This window comes from Odocoileus virginianus, chromosome 5 (assembly GCF_023699985.2).
Source record: "Odocoileus virginianus isolate 20LAN1187 ecotype Illinois chromosome 5, Ovbor_1.2, whole genome shotgun sequence".
In the NCBI taxonomy this organism is placed as follows: Eukaryota; Metazoa; Chordata; class Mammalia; order Artiodactyla; family Cervidae; genus Odocoileus; species Odocoileus virginianus.
Genome location: NC_069678.1, coordinates 19,011,399 through 19,032,882, shown reverse-complemented (window position 1 = coordinate 19,032,882; position 21,484 = coordinate 19,011,399). Strand labels below are relative to the sequence as shown.

Here is a 21,484-nt window from a genome sequence, read left to right as displayed (position 1 = left end):
GTCTAGTTATAATTTAGGTTCTACCAATAATATTCACTTGTACCAGATTTGGAAAGCAGAGGGGAGACAGAGTTCATTTTTTCTCTGGCCATGGAGGCAACTAACGTGTAGGCTTTGGCAGATGTGAGTTTTGGCAGTACTAGACATTGTATTCCAATGCGAGTAAGCAGCTTTGGGACTTTAAGGTAAATATGACATTAGTAATGATTGCCTGTAGCCTCCAGCAGTACTACCAACAAATAAAGTTGCTATGATAGGTGAACAAAAGGTGAGTGGCCCAGAGAAAGACACACTGGATAATCAGACTCTCAATGTCAGAGCTTAAGCTCATTTAGACTAACCCTCATTATTTTATAGATGAAAACAGTCTCTTAATGGTTAAAAGCCCATGTTTCTCAATATCCTTTTAATGTACTTTAGAACATACATACTGTTTCCAATTAGTTTCCAAGTAATCAAATAGTTAAGGCGTTCCATCAGCATATAACCAGGTAAACCGGTGAAACACATGCCATCCCAAAATGAAACGTCTCGATTCTTACAGCTACTCTGTTTCTCTGCTTCCATTAATGGGGATCATCCTGAAGTAGTTTTCTCATTCTATTTTTACTTCCTGAACCCACATCAATCAGTCCTTTGTCATTACCACTCTGCAATGAGACAACTTGCATCAGTCACTTGTTCATGCTAAGTCACTAAATCACGTACAATTCTTTTGCTAAGCCATGGACTGTAGCCTGCCTGGCTCCTCTGTCCATGGGATTTCCCAGGCAAGAATGCTGGCATGGATTGTCATTTCCTAGTCCAGGGGATCTTTCCAACCCACAGATCAAACCCACGCATGTCCTGCTTGGAAGGTGGATTCTTTATCACTGAGCCACCTGGGAAACACTTCAAAGTCACTAACAAGTTCTAATAATCAAATCCAATGGTAATTTCTCAATAACAGTAAATCACATCCTCTTCTCTAAAATCTTTCTTTGCTTTGGTTTTTGGACACAATTATCCTACATTTTTTCCTATTCTACTGGTCAGTCACTCCTCTTCCTTCTCAAGTGCTGACATTTGCTTGCCTTTCAGCCTCTAACACTGAAGTTGTTCCAAGATTCAGTTCATTACCTCTTTTCTTTTCACCTTCTCTCTAGGTGACATCATCCCAAATTAAACTTTCAGTCTCAGCCTCTCCTCCCAACTCCAGAACTGGGTATCTGACCGCCCACTTGATCTTCCCACTCGAATGTCTGACAGCCATCTCACCCGTAGTACATCTGAAACTCCTGTTTATTGCCTTCAACTCCTCTTTCCAGTCTCAGTCTCAGCAAATGGCATCACCATTCACCCAGCAACTACAGCACAGGAATTACCATCAATTCCTTTCTATGTTATAACAGCAAATTCTATCAGCTATACTTTCAGAATATATTTGGCCTTCAAGTACTTTCCTCCACTTTCCTCTCTACCACACAAGTATAGGCTGCAATGATCTCTCACCTAGACTACCAAGATGGCTTAACTGGTCTCTGCATTCACTCATGGGTTCCCTGCTATGGTCTACTCTATGTAGCAGATCAAGTCACAGCCTTGCTCAATCCTCTCAGGGCTATCCTCTAACACCTAGGATGAAAACCAAAGTTCTCACCACTGTCTATGAGATTTGGCATCATTTAGCCTCCTCTGTCTCTCTGACATCATTTATGACTGAAAGTGAAAGGACCTGAAAGTGAAGGCGCTCAGTCGTGTCCGACTCTTTGTGATCCCATGGACTGTAGCTTGCCACGCTCCTCTGTACATGGGATTTTCCAGGCAAGAATGCTGGAGTGGGTTGCCATTTCCTTCTCTAGGGGATCTTTCTGACCCAGGGATAGAACCTGGGTCTTCTGCACTGCAGGCAGACTCTTCACTGTCTGCGCCACCAAGGAAGCTTTTAATCCAGCTTTATTCCACTTCTTGATGTTCCTCAAATATGTAAACTGTTTCCTCCTGAGGGTCACTAATACTTTCTATTCTCTTGCTTTGGAAGCTATCTTTCCAGGTTTTCTCCTAGATCTTTATATTATTTGCTCTTCCATTTTCTGCCTATGGCAAAAGCAGTGTTCTCACCAAAACCCTCTTCTTCCCAGGCATATAGGAAAACTACATTTGCCAAACCTACTGCAAGGGAGACTAGGGAAAGTGACAGACTTTTAGTCAACTGAACAGTGGCAAAGGTCATGCCTTATCCCTAAAATATTTTGCATAATTTTCCAAACTTTTTTCCCCAACATCCAAAGCTAGAGGCAAAGGATTTCAAGTTGCTGAGGCCACAATGTGGAAGAACCTGGATTCTTTAGTCACTGCTTGGAGGAAAGCCCTTCTAGAGAGCTATCTCAAATTCTGAGTGGGTGAGAAACAAATTTTTATTCCAATCAGCTACTGAGATTTTGAGGCTAGCTGCTGTTGTTTGGTTGCTAAGTCATGTCCAACTCTCTGTGACCCCCATGAACTGCAGCACGCCAGGCTTGTGACAGCTGGTAATAATTACCTTGACAATACCTTACTCAAGCTGAATCTGTTTAGAGAAGGCTTCTCTTACCACCCAATCTAAAATTGCCACTCACCGCTCAATTCAAACTCTAGCCCTGTTTTATTCTTTAAAGAACTTTTGAGTCAGAGAGTCAAAGTCGCTCAGTTGGGTCTGACTCTGCAACACCACGGGTTGTAGCCCACCAGGTCCCCCATCCATGGAATTTTCCAGGCAAGAATACTACGGTGGTTTGCCATTCCCTTCTCCAGGGAGTCTTCCCGACCCAGGGATCAAACCCAGGTTTCCTACAGTGCAGGCAGATTCCTTCCTGAGCCACCAAAAAAGCCCTTTAATTTTGAGTGTATTTAAATGTTTATTTACTTATTTTTTTAAGTTAATCTTTTCCCTCGTGATGAGAACTTTAAAGATCCATTCTCAGATTTCCCTGGTGGTACAGCGGATAAGAATCTGCCTGCCATCTACTGTAGAGCACATGGAAATCTGCTCAATGTGATGTGGCAGGCTGGATGGGAGGGGAGGTTGGGGAAGAATGGATACATGAATGACTGAGTCCCTTTGCTGTTTACCTGAAACTATCACAACATTGTTAATCTACTACACCCCACTACAAAATAAAAAGTTAAAACAAACAAAAAAAAAACAGAAGACACCTGCCAACGCAGGAAACACGGGCTTTACCCCTGGTCCAGGAACATTCCACATGATGCGGAGCAACCAAGCCCTTGTATCACAACTACTGAGTTCGCGTGCTGCAGCTCCTGAAGCCAGTACGCCTAGAGCCTGTGCGCTGCAACAAGAGGAGCCCCTGCAGTGAGAAGTCCGCACACCAAAACTAGAGAATAGCTCCCCCTCTCCACAGCTAGAGAAAGCCTGTGTATAGCAACGAAGATCCAGCACAGCCAAAAAAGTAAGAGATCCGTTCTCCTCCAATTTTCAAATATACACTATGGAATTATTAACTACATCCCTATGACTTCTTTATTTCATAACTAGACGTTTGTACCTTCCACCCACCACCTCTGGCAACCACCATGAGTTTGGGGTTTCTTTTAAGATTCCACATGTAAATGAGATCATACAGCATTTATCTTTTCTGGGTCTGACTTATTTCACTTGACTGGTTTAGTTTCTCTTTCCCATTAGAATGTAAGTTCCCTGAAGCAGGGACTCTATCGTACTCTCTACTATATTCCCAAAGTCCAGAATAGCACCTGGCTCATTATTACTACCATAGGTAACATTTGTTAGGAGCTTGCAATGTGTAAATCTAAGTAATTCAGAAGTAGTACCGGATACTGGAATGACAGAAAGACTATAAATGTGCTTTGTGGTAAAAAAAAAAAAAAAAAAAAAAAATTAAGATAGAAGCCCAACTAAACAGGTTCTAAATAAGAGCTGTCAATAACCTGTAGTGCTACAAGTCTAAATACAAAAATGCTCTCCATGGAGATGTGCCTTCAATCCCAAGCTGTCCTACATTTGAAAAGTTCTAAGAACAGAGAAGATAAACAGTATCATTTATTAAGTTTTTTTGCCAAAAACATGTGACGCAGACCCATGCGTAGGAACCCTGGACTTGAAAGCAAATTTGAGAGACAGAGCAGGAAAGAGCATCATGCCTAACAGGAAGCTCTAGTGCTATAAAGCCTAAATGAGTGTTGTGAAACCTGGGAGGAGGGCTTCAGTGGCCATGACAGCTGCATCAGTAGCAGCAGGAGGCAGCAGGAAGTGGCTCAAGTTCAAGCTTCCCAAATCATCCAGGGAAGACAGCAACCCACCTGCAGGAAGCCTTCTAACAAGTATGCCAGGTGAAAGTGAAAGTCTTAATCGTGAAAGTGTTAGTAGCTCAGTCATGTCTGACTCTTAGCAACCCCACGGACTGTAGCCTGCCAGGCTCCTCTATTCACGAAATTCTCCCAGCAAGATACTGGAGTGGGTTGCCATTTCCTTCTCCAGGGGATCTTCCCAACCCAAGGATTGAACCTGGGTCCCCTGTATTGCAGGCAGATTCTTTACTATCTCAGCCACCAAGGAAGCCCACAAATATGCCACTGTTGTTAAAGACAAGCAGAAACAAACCTGAAGAATACGAGTTTTCTGTTGATTATTTGTCATTCTTCTTGACTTGGTCCTTTCCACTTCGTGTCTATGAACCCATCCTCGAAGTTCATGATTTAACCTATAAAATAGCTTAATCAATTAAACATATTTCACAGAAACAGATGTTTCACTTTTGATTGGAAAGGAAGTTAACCATGTTCTGAGGTTTCGAAGAGCATTCCAAACGCCTAATGATTCAATATTCTTTTGACTTAAAGCGAAGACATTTAATGTTAGTTGTTTTTAATGACTTGCATTTTTATATGGTAGTTTCCTCAATCATGAGTTCAAAGTTCAAAGAAAATCATAGCTAAATACCTGCCAAACATAAATACTGAATGCAAAGGTTTTTCCACAAAAGAAGTATTTCTGTTTCTGCCCTGGGACTATGCACACACAAACACTGGAGATGCTGGAGAGCACAGAACAAGTCATAGGACTCCTAACCACAAACGGAGGCATCAAGGCCTCTGAAACTCTTGCTCATTTGGGAGAAGAAAAAGAATCAATCAACTGCTCAGGAAGAGAATTTTCAAGGTACTATAATCCAAATTTTCCAAAATGGAAAAAAAAATTTTTTTAAGCCCAGTTCAAATATAACTTCCCTTTATTTTGCTTACTTTTTAAAGCAGTTGTGGAGATGTCAGACTATACTTGCTTTTCTACAGCTGATTACTACATACCACACACACACAAAAAAACCTGAAGCAGTTTTTAAGGTGTGAATATAGGATCCAAAATTCACAGGAAAAAACAATTCAAGGAAGAGTAAATAAAGAAAAATACACTAATGTGAAAGTGATTCCAGAATCACATATCTTCAAATTATTACCTTCCTAATTTGAAGGAAAAGGTACCTTCCAACAGGAATGTTACCACCTGCAAATCTAACACTCACCCTGAATTTTTATATTAATGTCACTCTTTAGTTTTCAAATAAGACATATTTAAGCATTCAACTCCAATATAATCACATAAAATAGACCCAATACCCCCTTTATCAGGTTGGTGGGGAAAGTGAACAATTGATGTGCCTGCCTATGGTTATGCAAGAAATAATTCAGAGTTTTCTCAGCTACTTGGTTAATCTGAACTAATATTTTTCTAGGTTCCACAGCTAAGCACAGGAACCCACGAAGCTATATCTGCAACAGTTGACAACACTCACCTGAGAGATTCCGTTGTGTTTATCAGGGGCTGACAGGGAGGCGGAGGGATATAGAGTAATGGTTCTTCAGTTAGCACCATCAGGGCTTTGTCATTTGAAACAGAATGGTCATATCTGAAACATAAATGTACAAAATGTGTTGCCCTGTGTCTTATATTCCTAAGAAGAAATGTGCTATAAGAAAGTCATTGCTAGTATTGTTTTCATGGAAATAAAAATATAAACAAGTACAGTCCTACTATACAGCAGAGAACTATATTCCATATCCTATGATAAATCATAATGGAAAAGAATGTTAAAAAGGAATCTGTGTGTGTACACACAGCAATAATTAACACAATACTGTAAATCAACTATACTTCTATACTTCAATAAAAACATTTTTGTAAATATTTTAAACAGAACATACTGCAAGCAAGAAGTGAATGTGATTTAAAACGGAGGGAAATATATACCATATAGCACAAACATCATTTTGCAATTTTCTACAGAGATTATCACAGCAGTTCACATTTACTGCCCAATCATTAAGCACTTAAAACTAGAGACACAATGATAACACACAGTTCACGTCTTCAGTGAGCTCAAGGCACACTCAGTGATGCTGGAACACAGGAGGTAACACAGTAAGAAGGCCCACTGATGGACAGAGAAGACTTCTGACTGACAGTGAAGTACTACGCAACCAGGACTGAAGTTTGTGCTCAGTCTCAACACTGTGATAAGAGAACTGAGTAGTCTCCTTAAAAGAGTGTCTGTGTATATCCCAATATTCATTACAGCACCATCTGCAATAGCCAGGACATGGAAGCAACCTAGATGTCCACTGACAGGTGAACAAAGAAGCTGCGGCACATATATATAATAGAATATTACTCAGCCAGAAAAAGGAACACGTTTGGGTCAGTCCTAGTGAAGTGGATAAATCCAGAGCCTGTTATACAGTGACGTAAGTCAGAAATAGAAAAATAAATATCATGTATTAACGTAGATGTACGGAATCTAGAAAAAACAGTACTGATCAAAGTAGTTACAGGGTAGGAACAGAGACTCAGAGGTAGAAAACAGACTCTGGACACAGTGGGGGAAGGAGAGGATAGGACACACTGAGACAGTAGCACTGAAACATATGCAGTACAGTATGTGAAACAGATAGCTAAAGGGAAGCTGCTGCGTAACACAGGGAGCTCAACACGGTACTCTGACAGTCCGGAAGGGTGGGGCAGGCTGGAGGAGGAGGTTCAAGTGGGAGGGACATATATGCTTACGGCTAATTCATGCTGTTGTATGGAAGAAACCAATACAATACTGTAAAACAATTATCCTCAAATTAAAAATAATTAAAAAAAAATATCTGTGTGTGGTAGGAGAAGGAAAAGCATAAGATACTTGGCAGGAGAAAAGTAAAAGCCTTGAAAAGTTAAATATTAGAATCATGGAAGAATCCCTAATAAAACACCTGGCTGACATTAATCAGTTATTCCATTAGCTTTAAAAAATATACTTTACTAATCATCACAGTGATCTATATCATGTGAATTCATATCCAGAGTGTAATGTAGTGAACAAAATGTGGGTTGAAAATCCTAATCAGATCCTAATCTGAGTTGAGGATATTATTGCTATTTATTCCCATCAGTCAGCTATTTTAACCTTTCTTACTAAGAAATCTGAATTCTGTCTTGAATTTCTTTATATACAATACTCTAGATTTAGAAAACTAGATTTATTAAAATTCAAAAAGAAAAACAGAAAATTGGACATGGCTAGATTTGTGCTTTTCAATCAACAATAGATATTTATTGAATACCAACTATGTGCCAGATACTGTGCTAGGTAATGGAATTCCAACAGGGAACAGGGAGTCCAATCCTCCATGATCTTGATACAGAAGATGAACCAAATACAAGAATGCAAACACAGAATAAATCCAAACTGAGGTAAGAGCTATGAAAAAAAATATGGTTGAGATAGAAAACCAAATGACAATGTCTACTTCAGATAAAATGGTCTGAGAAGGAGATGGTATTTAAGACAAGGCATAAAGGATGACAAGAAGCCAAATCTATAAAAACTGGGGGAAGAGTTCTAGATAGAGGCAGGTGGGAAAAGGGAGGCTTTATGGAACTTAAGGAAAACTCACCAGCTGAAAAGCTGTAAGCAAGTGAGGGGAGGCACAAGATGTTTGGAAAGATGGAGACCAATCATGATAAGGAATTACTAAATGTAATAAGAAGCCACAAAAAGGTGTGTTAGGTAGAGAAGTGATATATTTTTACTTTATATGTATCCCTTGCTATTGTATCAAAATCAGTTTTGATGGAGGCAAAAGGGGAAGCTGGGAGACCGTTAGAGTGGAAGACCATTCTGCCTTGCACTTGGTAAATTCTCTCTCAGTTAGGAGAGATCAATAGCAATCTGGGCAAGAGGTGCAGCTACTATGAACTAAGGTGGTGGCAGTGAAGAAAAAAAAAAATGAACCAATTCAAGATAATATTTGGAAAGAACATCAACAGCACTTGTTGAAAGGGAGGAACCAGGGTTTCTGGCTTGAGCAACAGAAATGAAGAAGTGTAGTATACAGAAGTGGGTGAAACTAGAATATGGAAAAGGACCTAGAGTTTCACTGTGCAGGTGTTAAGTTTGAAATGTTAAGAGAAGTGAAGGAACTACTGGATATATGACTTTGGAGACTCAGAAGTCTGGACAGGAAACGAAAGAGAGTCATCAGGATATACAGAAATGGACTGTGTGCTAAATTATGGCATAAAGAAAACAAAAAAGTTAACAGCTCTATACTTTAGGATTTGGATAGAAGAGGAGCCTACAGAAATGAAGCAGAGCCCATGAAAAAAGAGGAAACAAAAATGCAGCAATACTAAAGGAGAAGACTTCAAGAAGGAGTGATCTACACAAATGCTGAGGAAAGATCAAGATGGAGACAAGTTTTCACTGGATTTGACAATGCTGAAATCACTGGCCACCTTGACAAAAATAATTTTTGCAGTGTGGAAAACTAACTTTAGATAAAACTTAAAGACTTCCAGGTATGCCACATAAAAAGGTGAAAAAGCAACAGCAGAGGGCATATACACCACTTTTCCCTGCAGCTGCACCAGAAACATTCTTGATGCCCTTTCTTCTGCCTACTGGGGTTGTTATTCAGAATAAAACAGAGATGGTGGTACACAGGTAATGAACGCACACACGAAAGGAAATCAGCTTAAATTAACTGCTGAGGGAGAAGGAAAAAACTCTGCCTTGCACTTGGTAAATTCTGAATGCTTTTAAGAAACCAGAGACTGTTGGCCACACTAAAACAAAAACAAAAACAAAAAATAACCAAAAAAAAAACCCACCTACAAAGACCAAAGATCTTTATATATGTGTTATTTTAAAATCAGGTCTGAATACTCACAAAAATACAAACACTGAAGTCGAGTCCATCAAAAAAGTCTAGAACTACTTTTGAAACTCTAAATCTGATTTATAATTTTATTTCCATGTGATAAACTCTAGTAATGATTTCTGCACATCTGTGCTGACTGGCTTTGTTCTATCAGCCAAATATATTCTTTGGAAAAGGAAACAAAAAATCTGATAGGAGAAATACTGTATCAGGAAAGGGACTAGGTGGAATTGCAGGGGAAAGAAAAGGGAGAACCTAAGCCAACATGCAATCTGGAGACAATGATATCCACGTTACTCCTGAGATGGTCAGAGTTCCAGACTGCCTGCAAACCATTCCATACCAATAGAAAAAACTTCAACAAATAAAACACTGAAATAAAGGGCAGTGTTAAGGACCTACAGCTAATGAGGATTCCTGGAATAAATACAGGTTCTGGCTGATGCCTTAGAAGTAGAGTGACTATCCTTTTCCCCTCATCCAGCACAGTCCTGATTTATACCTGACATCCTGACATAATTACTACACTAGGACACTAGTACTAGTAGCTGAAGCTCCAGTACTTTGACCACCTGGTGCAAAGAAGTGACTCATTAGAAGAAAAGACCCTGATGCTGGCAAAGATTGAGGGCAGGAGGAGAAGGGGACGACAGAGGATGAGACGGTTGGATAGCATGTCCAACTCGATGGACATGAGTTTGAGCAAGCTCCAGGAGTTGGTGATGGACAGGGAGGCCTGGTGTGCTGCAGTCCACAGGGTCGCAGAGTCCGACACAACTGAATGATTGAACTGATGGACTGACACTAGTACTACCTTTCAGTATTAAAAGTCTCTCAGTTTGGTCGACAGATTATATGGTCATCTTATATACCACACATTTCTAAGACTGAAAAAATATTTGCAGTTAATTATTAAATGATAGACAAATGTAATACTATAAATTACGAGATTAGAATCTACTCCTTTTTTATTTGAACCAGTTCTCATAACTCTCCTGAAAAAATGAAAGATAACACAAAGTAAGCTACATTAAAAAAAACACACACAAATGTTATGGCTGAGTATAAATAAACCACCTAAAAATCAGTTTAAAACAAATTCATACTTGGTGCTTTCACATGTTTCACAAACATTTTTTGGTATCTCTTATTTAGTATATAAAGTAATAAAAGAAAGAATATCAAAGTATTGGGCTAACACCGAAATCTACCAAATGGCTCAGTAATAATTTTGGGTACTTCAATAGAGACTTGCACACAATCAAGAATCAATAATCATTTCCATTTTTTATTAAGACCAGTAACGTTTTAATAGCTTATGCACAAGCAATGGAGGCTCTGGGTCAGGGACAGAGAGATGGCTTTCACTTCATGCATTATTTTGAAAGCTGATAAATTACAGCCTAAAAATCACTCAGACCTCTAGTTAGAGCTAATATGATCAAAGGACTGTGCTTTCCAGGAACCACCATATTATCTTACTCTAATGTGGACAAGTAACTGAAGGCTTTTATTTATTGTAGTTAGTGAAAAATAAGAAATATTTTTATAAAGCTTACCTGAACAGTAATTTCAGGTGTCTGACTCCATTCTATTTTTAGCAACAAGCTATATAACTTAAGAGGCATACTCTCAACTCTCATAAATCCAAAGGCTACCTATGAAAAATGTAACTTTTGCTGGATCTTACATAGACAATAGCAGAACTCAACATTACAGGATATACAGGGCTAACTTGTAAAAATTATTTAGTAAATTAAAAATACTATTACTATTAAACTCCAGTAATACTCAGGGAGACGCTTATATGATCACTAAGATCAGTACTTCAGAAGTATGGCTAATTTGGGCATGTAAAAAAAAGGCAGGAAATGTTAGGTTTTCCAACATCTATCACATTCTATGTTGTATTACAGTTACTACCATATATTCTTTGGATCATCTGCCATATTTAGCACAGTATTTTGCATACTGCAGATTCTTAAAAAAAGTGAATACTAGCATTTTTTTCCAGGAAGACTAAATGAAGACAAGCCTGAAGGATTACGGTAATACTCTCATTAAGTGGTATGGGTGTAACAGAGTAAAAATCAGAAGAATGATTCCCCTATGGCCTTTGGCCTGTAAAACCTTAGAGAGTTAAGAGTAATCAAATCTTTAATGATTTTCAAGCATTATTCTGTGCCATGGTTGCCACACTATAACCTCCCTTTGCCTTGTAACTCAAGGATCTAGCTCCACTTGACTCTAATAAAAATTATAAATAGAGCGAAGTAAGCCAGAAAGATAAAGACCATTACAGTATACTAACACATATATATGGAATTTAGAAAGATGGTAACGATAACCCTATATGTAAAACAGAAAAAGAGACTCAGATGTATAGAACAGACTTGTGGACTCTGGGAGAAGGCGAGGGTGGGATGATTCAAGAGAACAGCATCGAAACATGTATATTATCTAGGGTGAAACAGATCACCAACCCAGGTTGGGTGCATGAGACAAGTGCTCGGGCCTGGTGCACTGGGAAGACCCAGAGGGATCAGGTGGAGTGGGAGGTGGGAGGGGGGACCGGGATGGGGAATACATGTAAATCCATGGCTAATTCATTTCAATGTATGACAAAAACTACTGCAATGATGTAATTAGCCTCCAACTAATAAAAATAAATGGAAAAAAAAAAGACAAATTATAAATCACACAGGGAAATGTTTATCAAAAACACTTCTAAAAAGGGCCACTATAACCTTCTTCTAATTGACATAAGGTAAAAATTATATTTTCATACAGCGTCTTTACTATTTCCAAGCTATATGGAAATTCATGAAGATAGAATTAAATTATAACCAGAAAAAGAAATTCAATAAAAATCACAATAAACAAGTATAAATGATTTTATCTAATAACTGCAAATGGGTTCAGCCATATCATTCCACCAAATCATATCCATCACAGATGATATAGTAACAAATATTATACTACATATATAAATATATGACAGTAAAATAACTATATTAAAGACACTACAAACAATACACCATGTGTAATATATAATGATTGTGTTTCAATGTGTATATTAGTGTACACAAACTGAGATTTTAAGGTCACAGTTCTACAAGAATTCTAAAACTTGGACAGTTTTTAAAAAGGAAATTTACCCTTAGAACTGATCTTTGTAAAATTTACGAACATCCTTGTAACTTGTTTGCTCTACTAGTTGAAATTGTGTATAAACAATTCAGATATAAATCTAACCTGTAGCTGTTTTTCTGGATGATATCATCTGATGTGTCTTGCTCCTCTTTAGCAGAAAATCCTAGAAGATGCCTCCTTTGATTTGTAGGGTTCACATTAGGATTCATTCTCTTGGAATCTTGTTCCAACATGCTGAAAATGTTAAAATGTTAGCAAATAATTGAAAAAAAAATTTGTCATACATATGCATACTACATGTTGCTCTGAAGCAAATCACAATTCTGTACACACAGCAAGAATACTAGGTATAGAGGCAAGTCAAACAGCTTACTGATATGGTCAAATCCCTAGCTTGGCATCCTGTACATACATGAAAATAAATTTTGAAAATAATTTTTCTAACTATAGAAGTACATTATTTATAAACTGTTTTAAAAAGCCAGTATTCTATATGCTTTAAACTATGAATATATCCCTGGAGAAGGAAATGGCAACCCGCTCCAGTATTCTTGCCTGGAGAATTCCATGGACAAAGGAGCCTGGGGGGCCCACTCCATGGGATCGCAAAGAGTTGGACACAACTGAGTGACTTAGCATGTGAATATATACATCCATATAAAGTAAAAATAGATAAATGTACATATAAACAAATTCTAAACTCAGATAATAACTAGAATAAGAAGTCTTCCTTGATGTTTCAGACTGATGTTTTCAAAGAAGAAATACTTCAAATGAAACAGGAATTATTCTCTTTATCAACAATCAAATTCACTAGATTTTCACCATCCCAGAAAGCAGGCTATCAAAGTTAACAGAAATTTTTAAAATGTTTATTTACTCCTTTCTCTTTACTTTCCCTAAATCTTTCTTTATGTATCTGGGGCAAATATATATATATATATATATATATATATATATATATATATATATATATATATAAAATATATAATCTCTCAAATATTGCAATAGTTATTTAACACTTTTAATTAACTAATCAAGGGCTTAGAAATTTGGCTCATTGATATGATATCTTGTGGGTTTAATTTTACAGTGCCACACATATACTAGTCAAAAAAATCTTTCTGAAATTCAACACAAAGGGAATTTCCCTAGGGAAGCACAAAAGAAGGGATACCAGATTCTATTTAGAGGGATGAAGTGCAGGAAGCAAATAAGGCTGATGAGAGGGTCACAGTTTAAGGGCCCTGAGAGTCTAAGAGAAAAGGAGTTCTTTAGGGCATAGTACTTTGCCTCCAAATTTGGAGAAAGGGATGTTGGGTGGAAGGAAAAGGCATGCACATCACTCTAGAATCTTTTTCTGATACCTCGTCATACTCCCCATTCTCTTCAATTCTTCATTCCTAGAGTCACCACTACCCGATGTCTCTCACGTGGTGTGCTGTGGCACGCTGGCATACTACAGACCCTTCAGAGGTGTACCACCAAAGATGGTCATGGTGCAAAATCTAATTTTGCTACAAGTGAGGCTCCATTTTGTTACAACTGTATCTTTCAGAAAGAATGTTCACCTGAGAGGTCAGGAACAGTATAAACCCTGCTACAAGTGAGATAAAAGGCTGTGGAATATCCAACTAAACTTACGAAAACTTACCCTAGTGAGTACTTTAGAAAGCATGAGATAAGCAATAAACAAAAGCAATTTTGTAGGGAAGCCAAATGAAGAGTGTGATGATAACTGTAGAATGTATTTTTTCTTTTCGAACCTTACATTTTTGAAAAGGGTTCACCTTTTAATCCTTTCAAGGGTGATGCCAAAAATTCTACTTAGGAAAGTAAGCCTAAACAAAATCAAAGGTAAAAACATCCCCCCTAGGACTTCCCTGGTGGCTCAGTGGTAAAGAATCCGCCTGCTACACTGGAGACACAGGTTCAAGCCCTGATCCATGAACATCCCACACGCTGCAGAGCAACTAAGCCCAGGCACCACATCTACTGAGCCAGGTACTGAAGCCCGGGCACCTGAGAGCCCATGCTCCACAACTAGAGAGGAGCCTCCGCTCTCTGCAACTAGGGAAAAGCCCGCCCAGCAACAGAGACCCAGCACAGCCAAAAATAAACAAGTAAATAAAACTATTTTTTAAAAAGAACTTACCCCAGTTTACAGAATTAATTCACCTCCTGTCAACCTACCTCTCCACTGCATCTGTGAAATATCCACATAATAACATTCCTGTTTGGTAGAAGTACTCCGTCAATTTCACCAGTGACTAGGAGAAACTCTACCACTGTAACTATTTAATTGCGTCTGAAGCCCACTCACATTTTATTTCTACTGGATTAAGTGTTGAGCTAAAAGCTCCTAGGAAGGAACAGGGTTTGGGAGAGGAGCAAATTCTGGGTGTCCCTCCCTGCAATTCACTTCAAAGTACCACTGGTCTTGGTACAAGTTCTGGACTCCGTGGCTATTCAGAACATACCTAATAAGCAAGCCTTCTTCCAATATCCAAAGAAACCTAACATCCCTCAGCTCTCACTTCAGGCTTTCTCTTTCATGGCTATAGTTTCTTCCGCGTGTTCCTCTTTATAGTACAGTCTTAGGTTCCCTCTCTTTCATGGCTATAGTTTCTTCCACGCGTTCCTCTTCACAGTACAGTCTTAGGTTCCTTCAGCGTATTTGGTCACTCCCCTCTCAGTATGCTTCTCAGAGATGATGTCCAGAACTGGCCACAGCACTTCTCAGGTGGTATGACCATTACAGGACGGAACAGGGTAATTCCTTCCCATATTCTAAATATTATTCTTCCACCAATGCAGCCTAATATCACACAGGCTTTTTTGGCAGTTACATCAGACTCTATATTGAAGTTGGTTTAATTAAAATTCCAAGTCTTCTCACAAACTGACTGGACTATTACCCTCCCTTCCCTTCTTCTCCCACTTCCAATTTAGAATTTATATAATTGAGCTTTGTGATCCAGCTGAATAATTACATCAATTCCCTTTAAAATATCATTCAAGAACTTTTCCGATCCCAATTAGCAACAGAAATTCTCCTTCAAAGCAAGCAACAACATGCCGTCCACATCCTCAGCTGAGCTGTTGAGGACAGAGAAGAGAAACTGAGCCCTGGAGCATGCTCCTAGGGAGCACCTTCTAAGTCTGTAAAAACCGAAGTTAAAACACTTATGAATTAACCATAGTATCTCCTAGTCCAAAATCCCTGTCTTAACCATAGGGATATTACAACACTGGTAAACATTCTCCTAAGATGCAAATGCCGTGTAACAGCAGCTACCATTTTCTGAGCACCTTCTATGTACTAAGGAATGAAAGCTCAAAGAAAGTTGAGGCTCAAAGAGTTTAAAGTTTGCCGAAGGTCATGCTGTGATACGGTGATTTATAAAAAGAAATATATATTTGGTGGCAACATTTTCCTGGCCCAGAGCTCCCAACATCCTTGTGAATTTCCCAAGTGATGAGAGCCATAAAGGTGCCATTTGCTATGTTAATGACGTGACACTGAAAGGCCCTTAGGTTGTCTAAGGATGGGGTTAGTCCCCAGAGGGATCAGTCACAGACTACGGAGTTTGAACCTTCAGTCCCAACTCGCACCCCCACCTCCAGGAAAGGGAAAAGGACTAGAGATTAGGTTCAATCACCAATCGCCAAATGACCTAATCAACCATGGTTCTGTCATGAAGCCTCCATAAAAACCCAAAGCAAAGGGATTCAGGAGCATCTCGGCTGGTAAAGATTCAGAGACAGTGGTGAGCTTGAAGAGGGCATGGAAGCTCCCTGTCCATTGCCCCATACCTTGCCCCATGCAGCTCTTCCACTTGGCTGTTCCTGAGTTATATCCTTTAATGACAAACTGGTATTCTAGTAAGCAAAATGCTTCTCTGAATTCTGTGAGCCACTCCAGCAAACAAACAGGAACCCAAGGATTGTGGGATCCTCTGATCTACAGCTTGTTAGCCAGAAGCCCAGGTGACAACATGGATTTGCAGTTGATGTCTGAAGGGGGGGAGGGTAACTCTTGTAGGACTGAGCCCTTAACCTATGGAATCTGACCTTGTCTCCACACTGGCTGCATCAGAATTAAGCTGAACTGTAGGACACCCAGCTGGTGTCGGAGAATTGCTTGGTGGTATGGGGAAAACCTCTCCATACATTGGAACCAGATGATCAGAACCCTTAGGAGAACTGTTTGGCGATGTGAAAAAACACACATTGGAATTGGTGTCAGAAATGTACATGCTCCATGTACATTAATGAAGCCAGGATTTGGGTCCAGGATTAGAACATCATCATTGCCTTATGTTGACAACATTTCCCAGAATGACTGATTGATTCACTCATTTATTCAACATGTTCTAGACACCTATTACGTTCCAGGAGTCATATTTGATACTAAAGACTCAAAGATAAAACCGAATATAGTGTGTATAAGTCTGTGTGTGTGTGTGTGTGTGTGTATGTTGGAGGGGGGATACAGACAAATGATAATAGAGGGATTAGCAGCATAATAGCGGTTAATGCCAAATGTTACAGAAGCATATAGCTAGGGCATTTGATCTTTACCAAGAGGATCATGAAGTTATCTTAAATGACAAGCAGTAAATAAACAGGTGGAAAAGGAGGATGGGAGTGAGAAAAGGCATTTCATGCAGACTAATATGAAAAAAGATACAGTCACAGGAGAGTATGATTTGCTTGAGAAATTACAAGTAAAGCAGGAGAGGGTATATGGGTGGACATGCACATGTATAAGCACAGTGGGAAAGGGACCATCTCAAAGAGAGAAGGGAAAGAGACAGGACTAAGAGCAATGCAAGGCTAGATTATTTATGGGTGGCCTTGCCTGCCACACTATCAATAAGTTTAGCAATTTATTCAATAAAAGCAAAACTGGTATGTTTTATTCCTGTTTTAATTTTGGTTCCCAGTTATCATATCCCTTTCTATATCAACATCTTCCATGTGATTAATGCTAAATTCCCCAGTATAATGGGGGAAATCTAACTTCTTTCTTTTAAAAACTGATATTCCATTTGCCCCCTACCCACCTAGACTACTCGGTGATTACCACTGCCAGAAAAACAGCAGAACACTAGGACAGTTCCTCTGCTTTATCTATTTCCTGGCTAGGGATCTTAAAGCTGTTTGCGAGGCTCTCATAGGTAAGTGCCAAGTTACAGAGGCTGCTATGGCTTCTAGGAGTGGCTTTAACATTTTCCCTTCCTTGAATCCTACTATCAACTAGCAATGGACACAGTCAGTTCTGGATCAGAACGCACCTTCCTCGAGCATAGTGACTCTCACCAAGTGCAGTACCCAGACCAGCAGCGTTTGCATCACCAGATAACTGGTAAGAAAGGCAAACTCTCGGGTCCCATTCCAGTCCGACGCACCCAGAAACCCTGCAAGCGGTGCCTAACGATCTATGTTTTAACTAGCTGTCCACATGACACACGCCAATGTTTGAGAACCACCATTTTAAACTCATCTTGTTTCTCATAATATCTTTCCTGCCTGAATTCCCTAAAAGTTACATGTTTTTCACAGTAAATCCAACAGAAGTGAACAGTGTGGGGAAAAGGATGGGGGAGTTAGATGAAATGGCTGTGGAAGGTCAAATGATTTATGTGGTTTATGGATGATTAATAGAGTATGTTATTAAGTTATTTTTTAAAGGTTTATATTTATTTTTATTTATTTTGCTGCACTGGGTCTTTCTTACAGCATGTGGTGTTTTGATATTTGTTGAGGCATGTGGAGTCTTGAGTTGCAACATGTGGGATCTAGCTCCCCAACCAAGGATCAAACATGAGCCCCCTGCATTGGGAGCTCGGAATCTTTGTTACTGGACCACCAGGGAAGTCCCTAAAGTAAATTATTAATAGTTGATAACCATTAGTACTTGGGAGCTTTTAAAGAGTTCTTCTACTGATTATTGTTCTTTAGATGATTTTACTACCACTATGAAAACTGGCATTTCAAGTCAGAATTTATGACTGTTACAAGGAAATGCCTTGAGTTTAACTACCAGTTCAGTTTACCCGTCTGTAATTGGGTGCAATCACTTAGCTGTCATAATCACTTAGCAGCTACTTGCTAGAAATCAGTTTGACTGCAGACTGGTTTGGCTCACACGGGATCACTGTTTCTCCCACTGCCCACGTGAGAAAATGATTATCAGAGGGTAATGACAAATACGTGTTTACCCATAACTACTTTAATAATTTCACCCTTTTTTAGCCTGAGGGCTCACTCAGATCTCATTCAATGGACTCCACAAAAATGATCTTCACAACACTTACATTACACAGAGTCAACAAAGCATTTTTAACAAGGAAGTCAGTCAGAGAAGAGGCAAAAAATAAACATCCAGGCTAACAAATACATGAAAAGATGCTCAACATCACTCATTATCAGAGAAATGCAAATCAAAACCACAATGAGGTACCATCTCATGCTGGTCAGAATGGCTACCAACAAAAAGTCTACAAACAATAAATGGTGGAAAGGGTGCGGAGAAAAGGGAACCGTCTTATACTGTTGGTGGGAATGCAAACTAGTACAGCCACTATAGAGAATCCTGTGCAGATTCCCTAAAAAACGGGAAATAGAACTGCCATATGACCCAGAAATTGGTGTGTGCTGGGCATACACACCAATGAATCCAAAATGGAAAGAGACACATGTACCCCAATGTTCATTGCAGCACTGTCTTCAATAGCTAGGACACTGAAGCAACCTAGATGTCCATCATCAGACGAATGGATAAGGAAGTTGTGATACATATATACAGTGGAATATTACTCAGATATAAAAAAAAGAACACATTTGAGTCAGTTCCAATGAGGTGGATGAAACTGGAGGCTATTATACAGAGTGAAATAAGTCAGAAAGAGAAACACCAATACAGTATATTAATGCATATATATAGAATTTAGAAAGACGGTAACAATAACCCTATATGCAAGACAGCAAAAGACACACAGATGTAAAGAATAGACTTTTGGACTACGTAGGAGAAGGTGAGGGTGGGATGATTTGAGAGAATAGCACTGAAACATGTATATTACCATATGTAAAATAGATGACCAGTGCAAGTTCAAATGCACGGAGCAGGGCACTCAAAGCCAGCGCTCTGGGACAACCAGAGGGAGGGGGTGGCGAGGGAGGTGGTGGGGGGTTCAGGATGGGGGACACATGTACACTCAGGGCTGATTCATGTCAATGTATGGCAAAGCCACCACACCATTGTAATTAGCCTCCAATTAAAATAAATAAATTTTTTTAAAATGGCTAGAAGAAAAAAATAATAATAAAGCATCCAAACAGTCTATGACTCCCAATTTTATTATCTATCCATTTGGCATGAATGTATTTTGAAGGCAATATATCAAGAAATTCTGTAAAGCTTTTAAAGTTTTTCACTCGTTTATTTTTGGTAGCTGTCCTTCGGCCCCAAGTCCTTGTAAATTTTTTTTGAAGTCTTAAAATGAAATTTCTCTTAAGCTAAATTACAGACACTCTGTAATGCAGCTCAAAACAACTATATATGCTTGAAACTATGAAATGACTTACAGAAACTAACTTTAACCATCTAAATAACTGAAAGTTTACACTTCCCTTGTTTTTATTAATATTTGAAATACATGAAGGAGTTTTATTTTACTGCCAGAATTCAAGACTGTCTTCATACTACTTTGACAACACAAATATGAAGAAAGGAATCTGACAGTCGTAACAGCCAAATGTACAAAAGATTATGAGAAAATTATTGTTGCTAGGAACTTTCAGATTCTTGGCATGAGTGTTTCTGCATCATTCAGTGTCTCTTTTTGTTAATTTTGGAAAAAAATTTCCCCAAACACAAGGAGATGACCCAGTCACAACAAGAGTTAGTATAATGATTAACTGTTTATAGTTCATGATATAAGACAATCTAATCACTCTTTTCATAATTAGCTTAAATCACATTCTACTCAGTATTTTCAAATAAACTAATGAATATTTTTAAAAATTAGAAGTCTCTATGTCTCCGTGGCAAGCTACCCTGCAAGAGTTACAAGTTTTAAGTCTCAGAATACCCATTACACCAACAAACACTGCCTATGCTGTGGGTCAATGGGCCTGAACAGCACAGATTAATAAAACACAAATAACTTCAACTTCCCCAAAAGTCTGGGAAAAGTATTATAAGAACTGTTACTTTGTTTTTTTATTTATGAAAGTCTAAAAGCTAACAACTGTTTCATTTATGAAGCCAAGTTAATTATTAAGATATGATTTCAGATACCCAATTTTCATACCAAGTAGCTGAACCAAAAATGGCACATCTCCAAATCTATTCTACCCTTCACAAATCTGTTTCCTTATGGTACCAGCTGATCAATTTTAAAGTCGAGCCATCTCAGCAGGTAAGAATCTTACTGGTTCCCATCCCCAAAAGAAACCCATTTGCTGCTACTGCTCTCCCTGAACTCTGCACACAAAAAACTGAAATCACTTTAGGCTGGAAAGAGCATGAAGATCCTTAGGTTTTAATGTGGAAGAGTGGAAAGAACACAAAATTTGGAATCAAGAGGTGTGGATTCAACATCTGGCTCTGAGACTCCCCGAGTCATTCTGGGAAAGTTGGTTAACTTCTCTGAGCCTCCAATTCCTCTCAAGAAAAATAAATCTGTCAAAGATTCAAAGGAGATGATGGATGAGAACATGCTTTATAAATCAGAAAGTGCTTTGTGTCCCAAAGATGACACAGCAGTTAGTGGCACAGCTTGTCTTCCCGCCTGCCAAAGTTCAGGCTATTCTCAACATAGCAACTGGAGTGATTGTTTTAAAATCTAGGTCAGATTACTATGTCACTCCACTGCTCAAAACCTTCAGATGGCTCTCCATTTCATGGTAAAAGCCCCAATCTTTAAAATGACCAAGGCCTCACTAAGTTTATTCCCTTCCTGTACCTTACCTCTCTGGCACCATCTCCTATTACTCTCCCTCCTTGTTCACTTTAGTCCAACCACACCGACCCCCTTGATTTTCCTTGAACATGCAAGGCACATTTCCGCCCTAACACCTTTGTTCCCTCTGCCTGGAATGCTCTTCCCCCAAACAT

The 21,484-nt window shown here is 38.9% G+C and overlaps 1 protein-coding gene across 1 annotated transcript in view; it reads right to left on the bottom strand.

The window, feature by feature from the left end:
- ATF6 (activating transcription factor 6) overlaps positions 1-21,484 on the bottom strand; it is a 239,568-nt gene that overhangs the window by 144,436 nt on the left and 73,648 nt on the right. The window contains exons 10-12 of the mRNA XM_020875014.2: positions 12,457-12,588; positions 5,793-5,906; positions 4,604-4,703 (exon numbers count right to left, since the gene is read on the bottom strand). Of these exons, the coding sequence (XP_020730673.2) occupies positions 4,604-4,703; positions 5,793-5,906; positions 12,457-12,588 (346 nt within the window). The remainder of the gene's footprint in view (positions 1-4,603; positions 4,704-5,792; positions 5,907-12,456; positions 12,589-21,484) is intronic.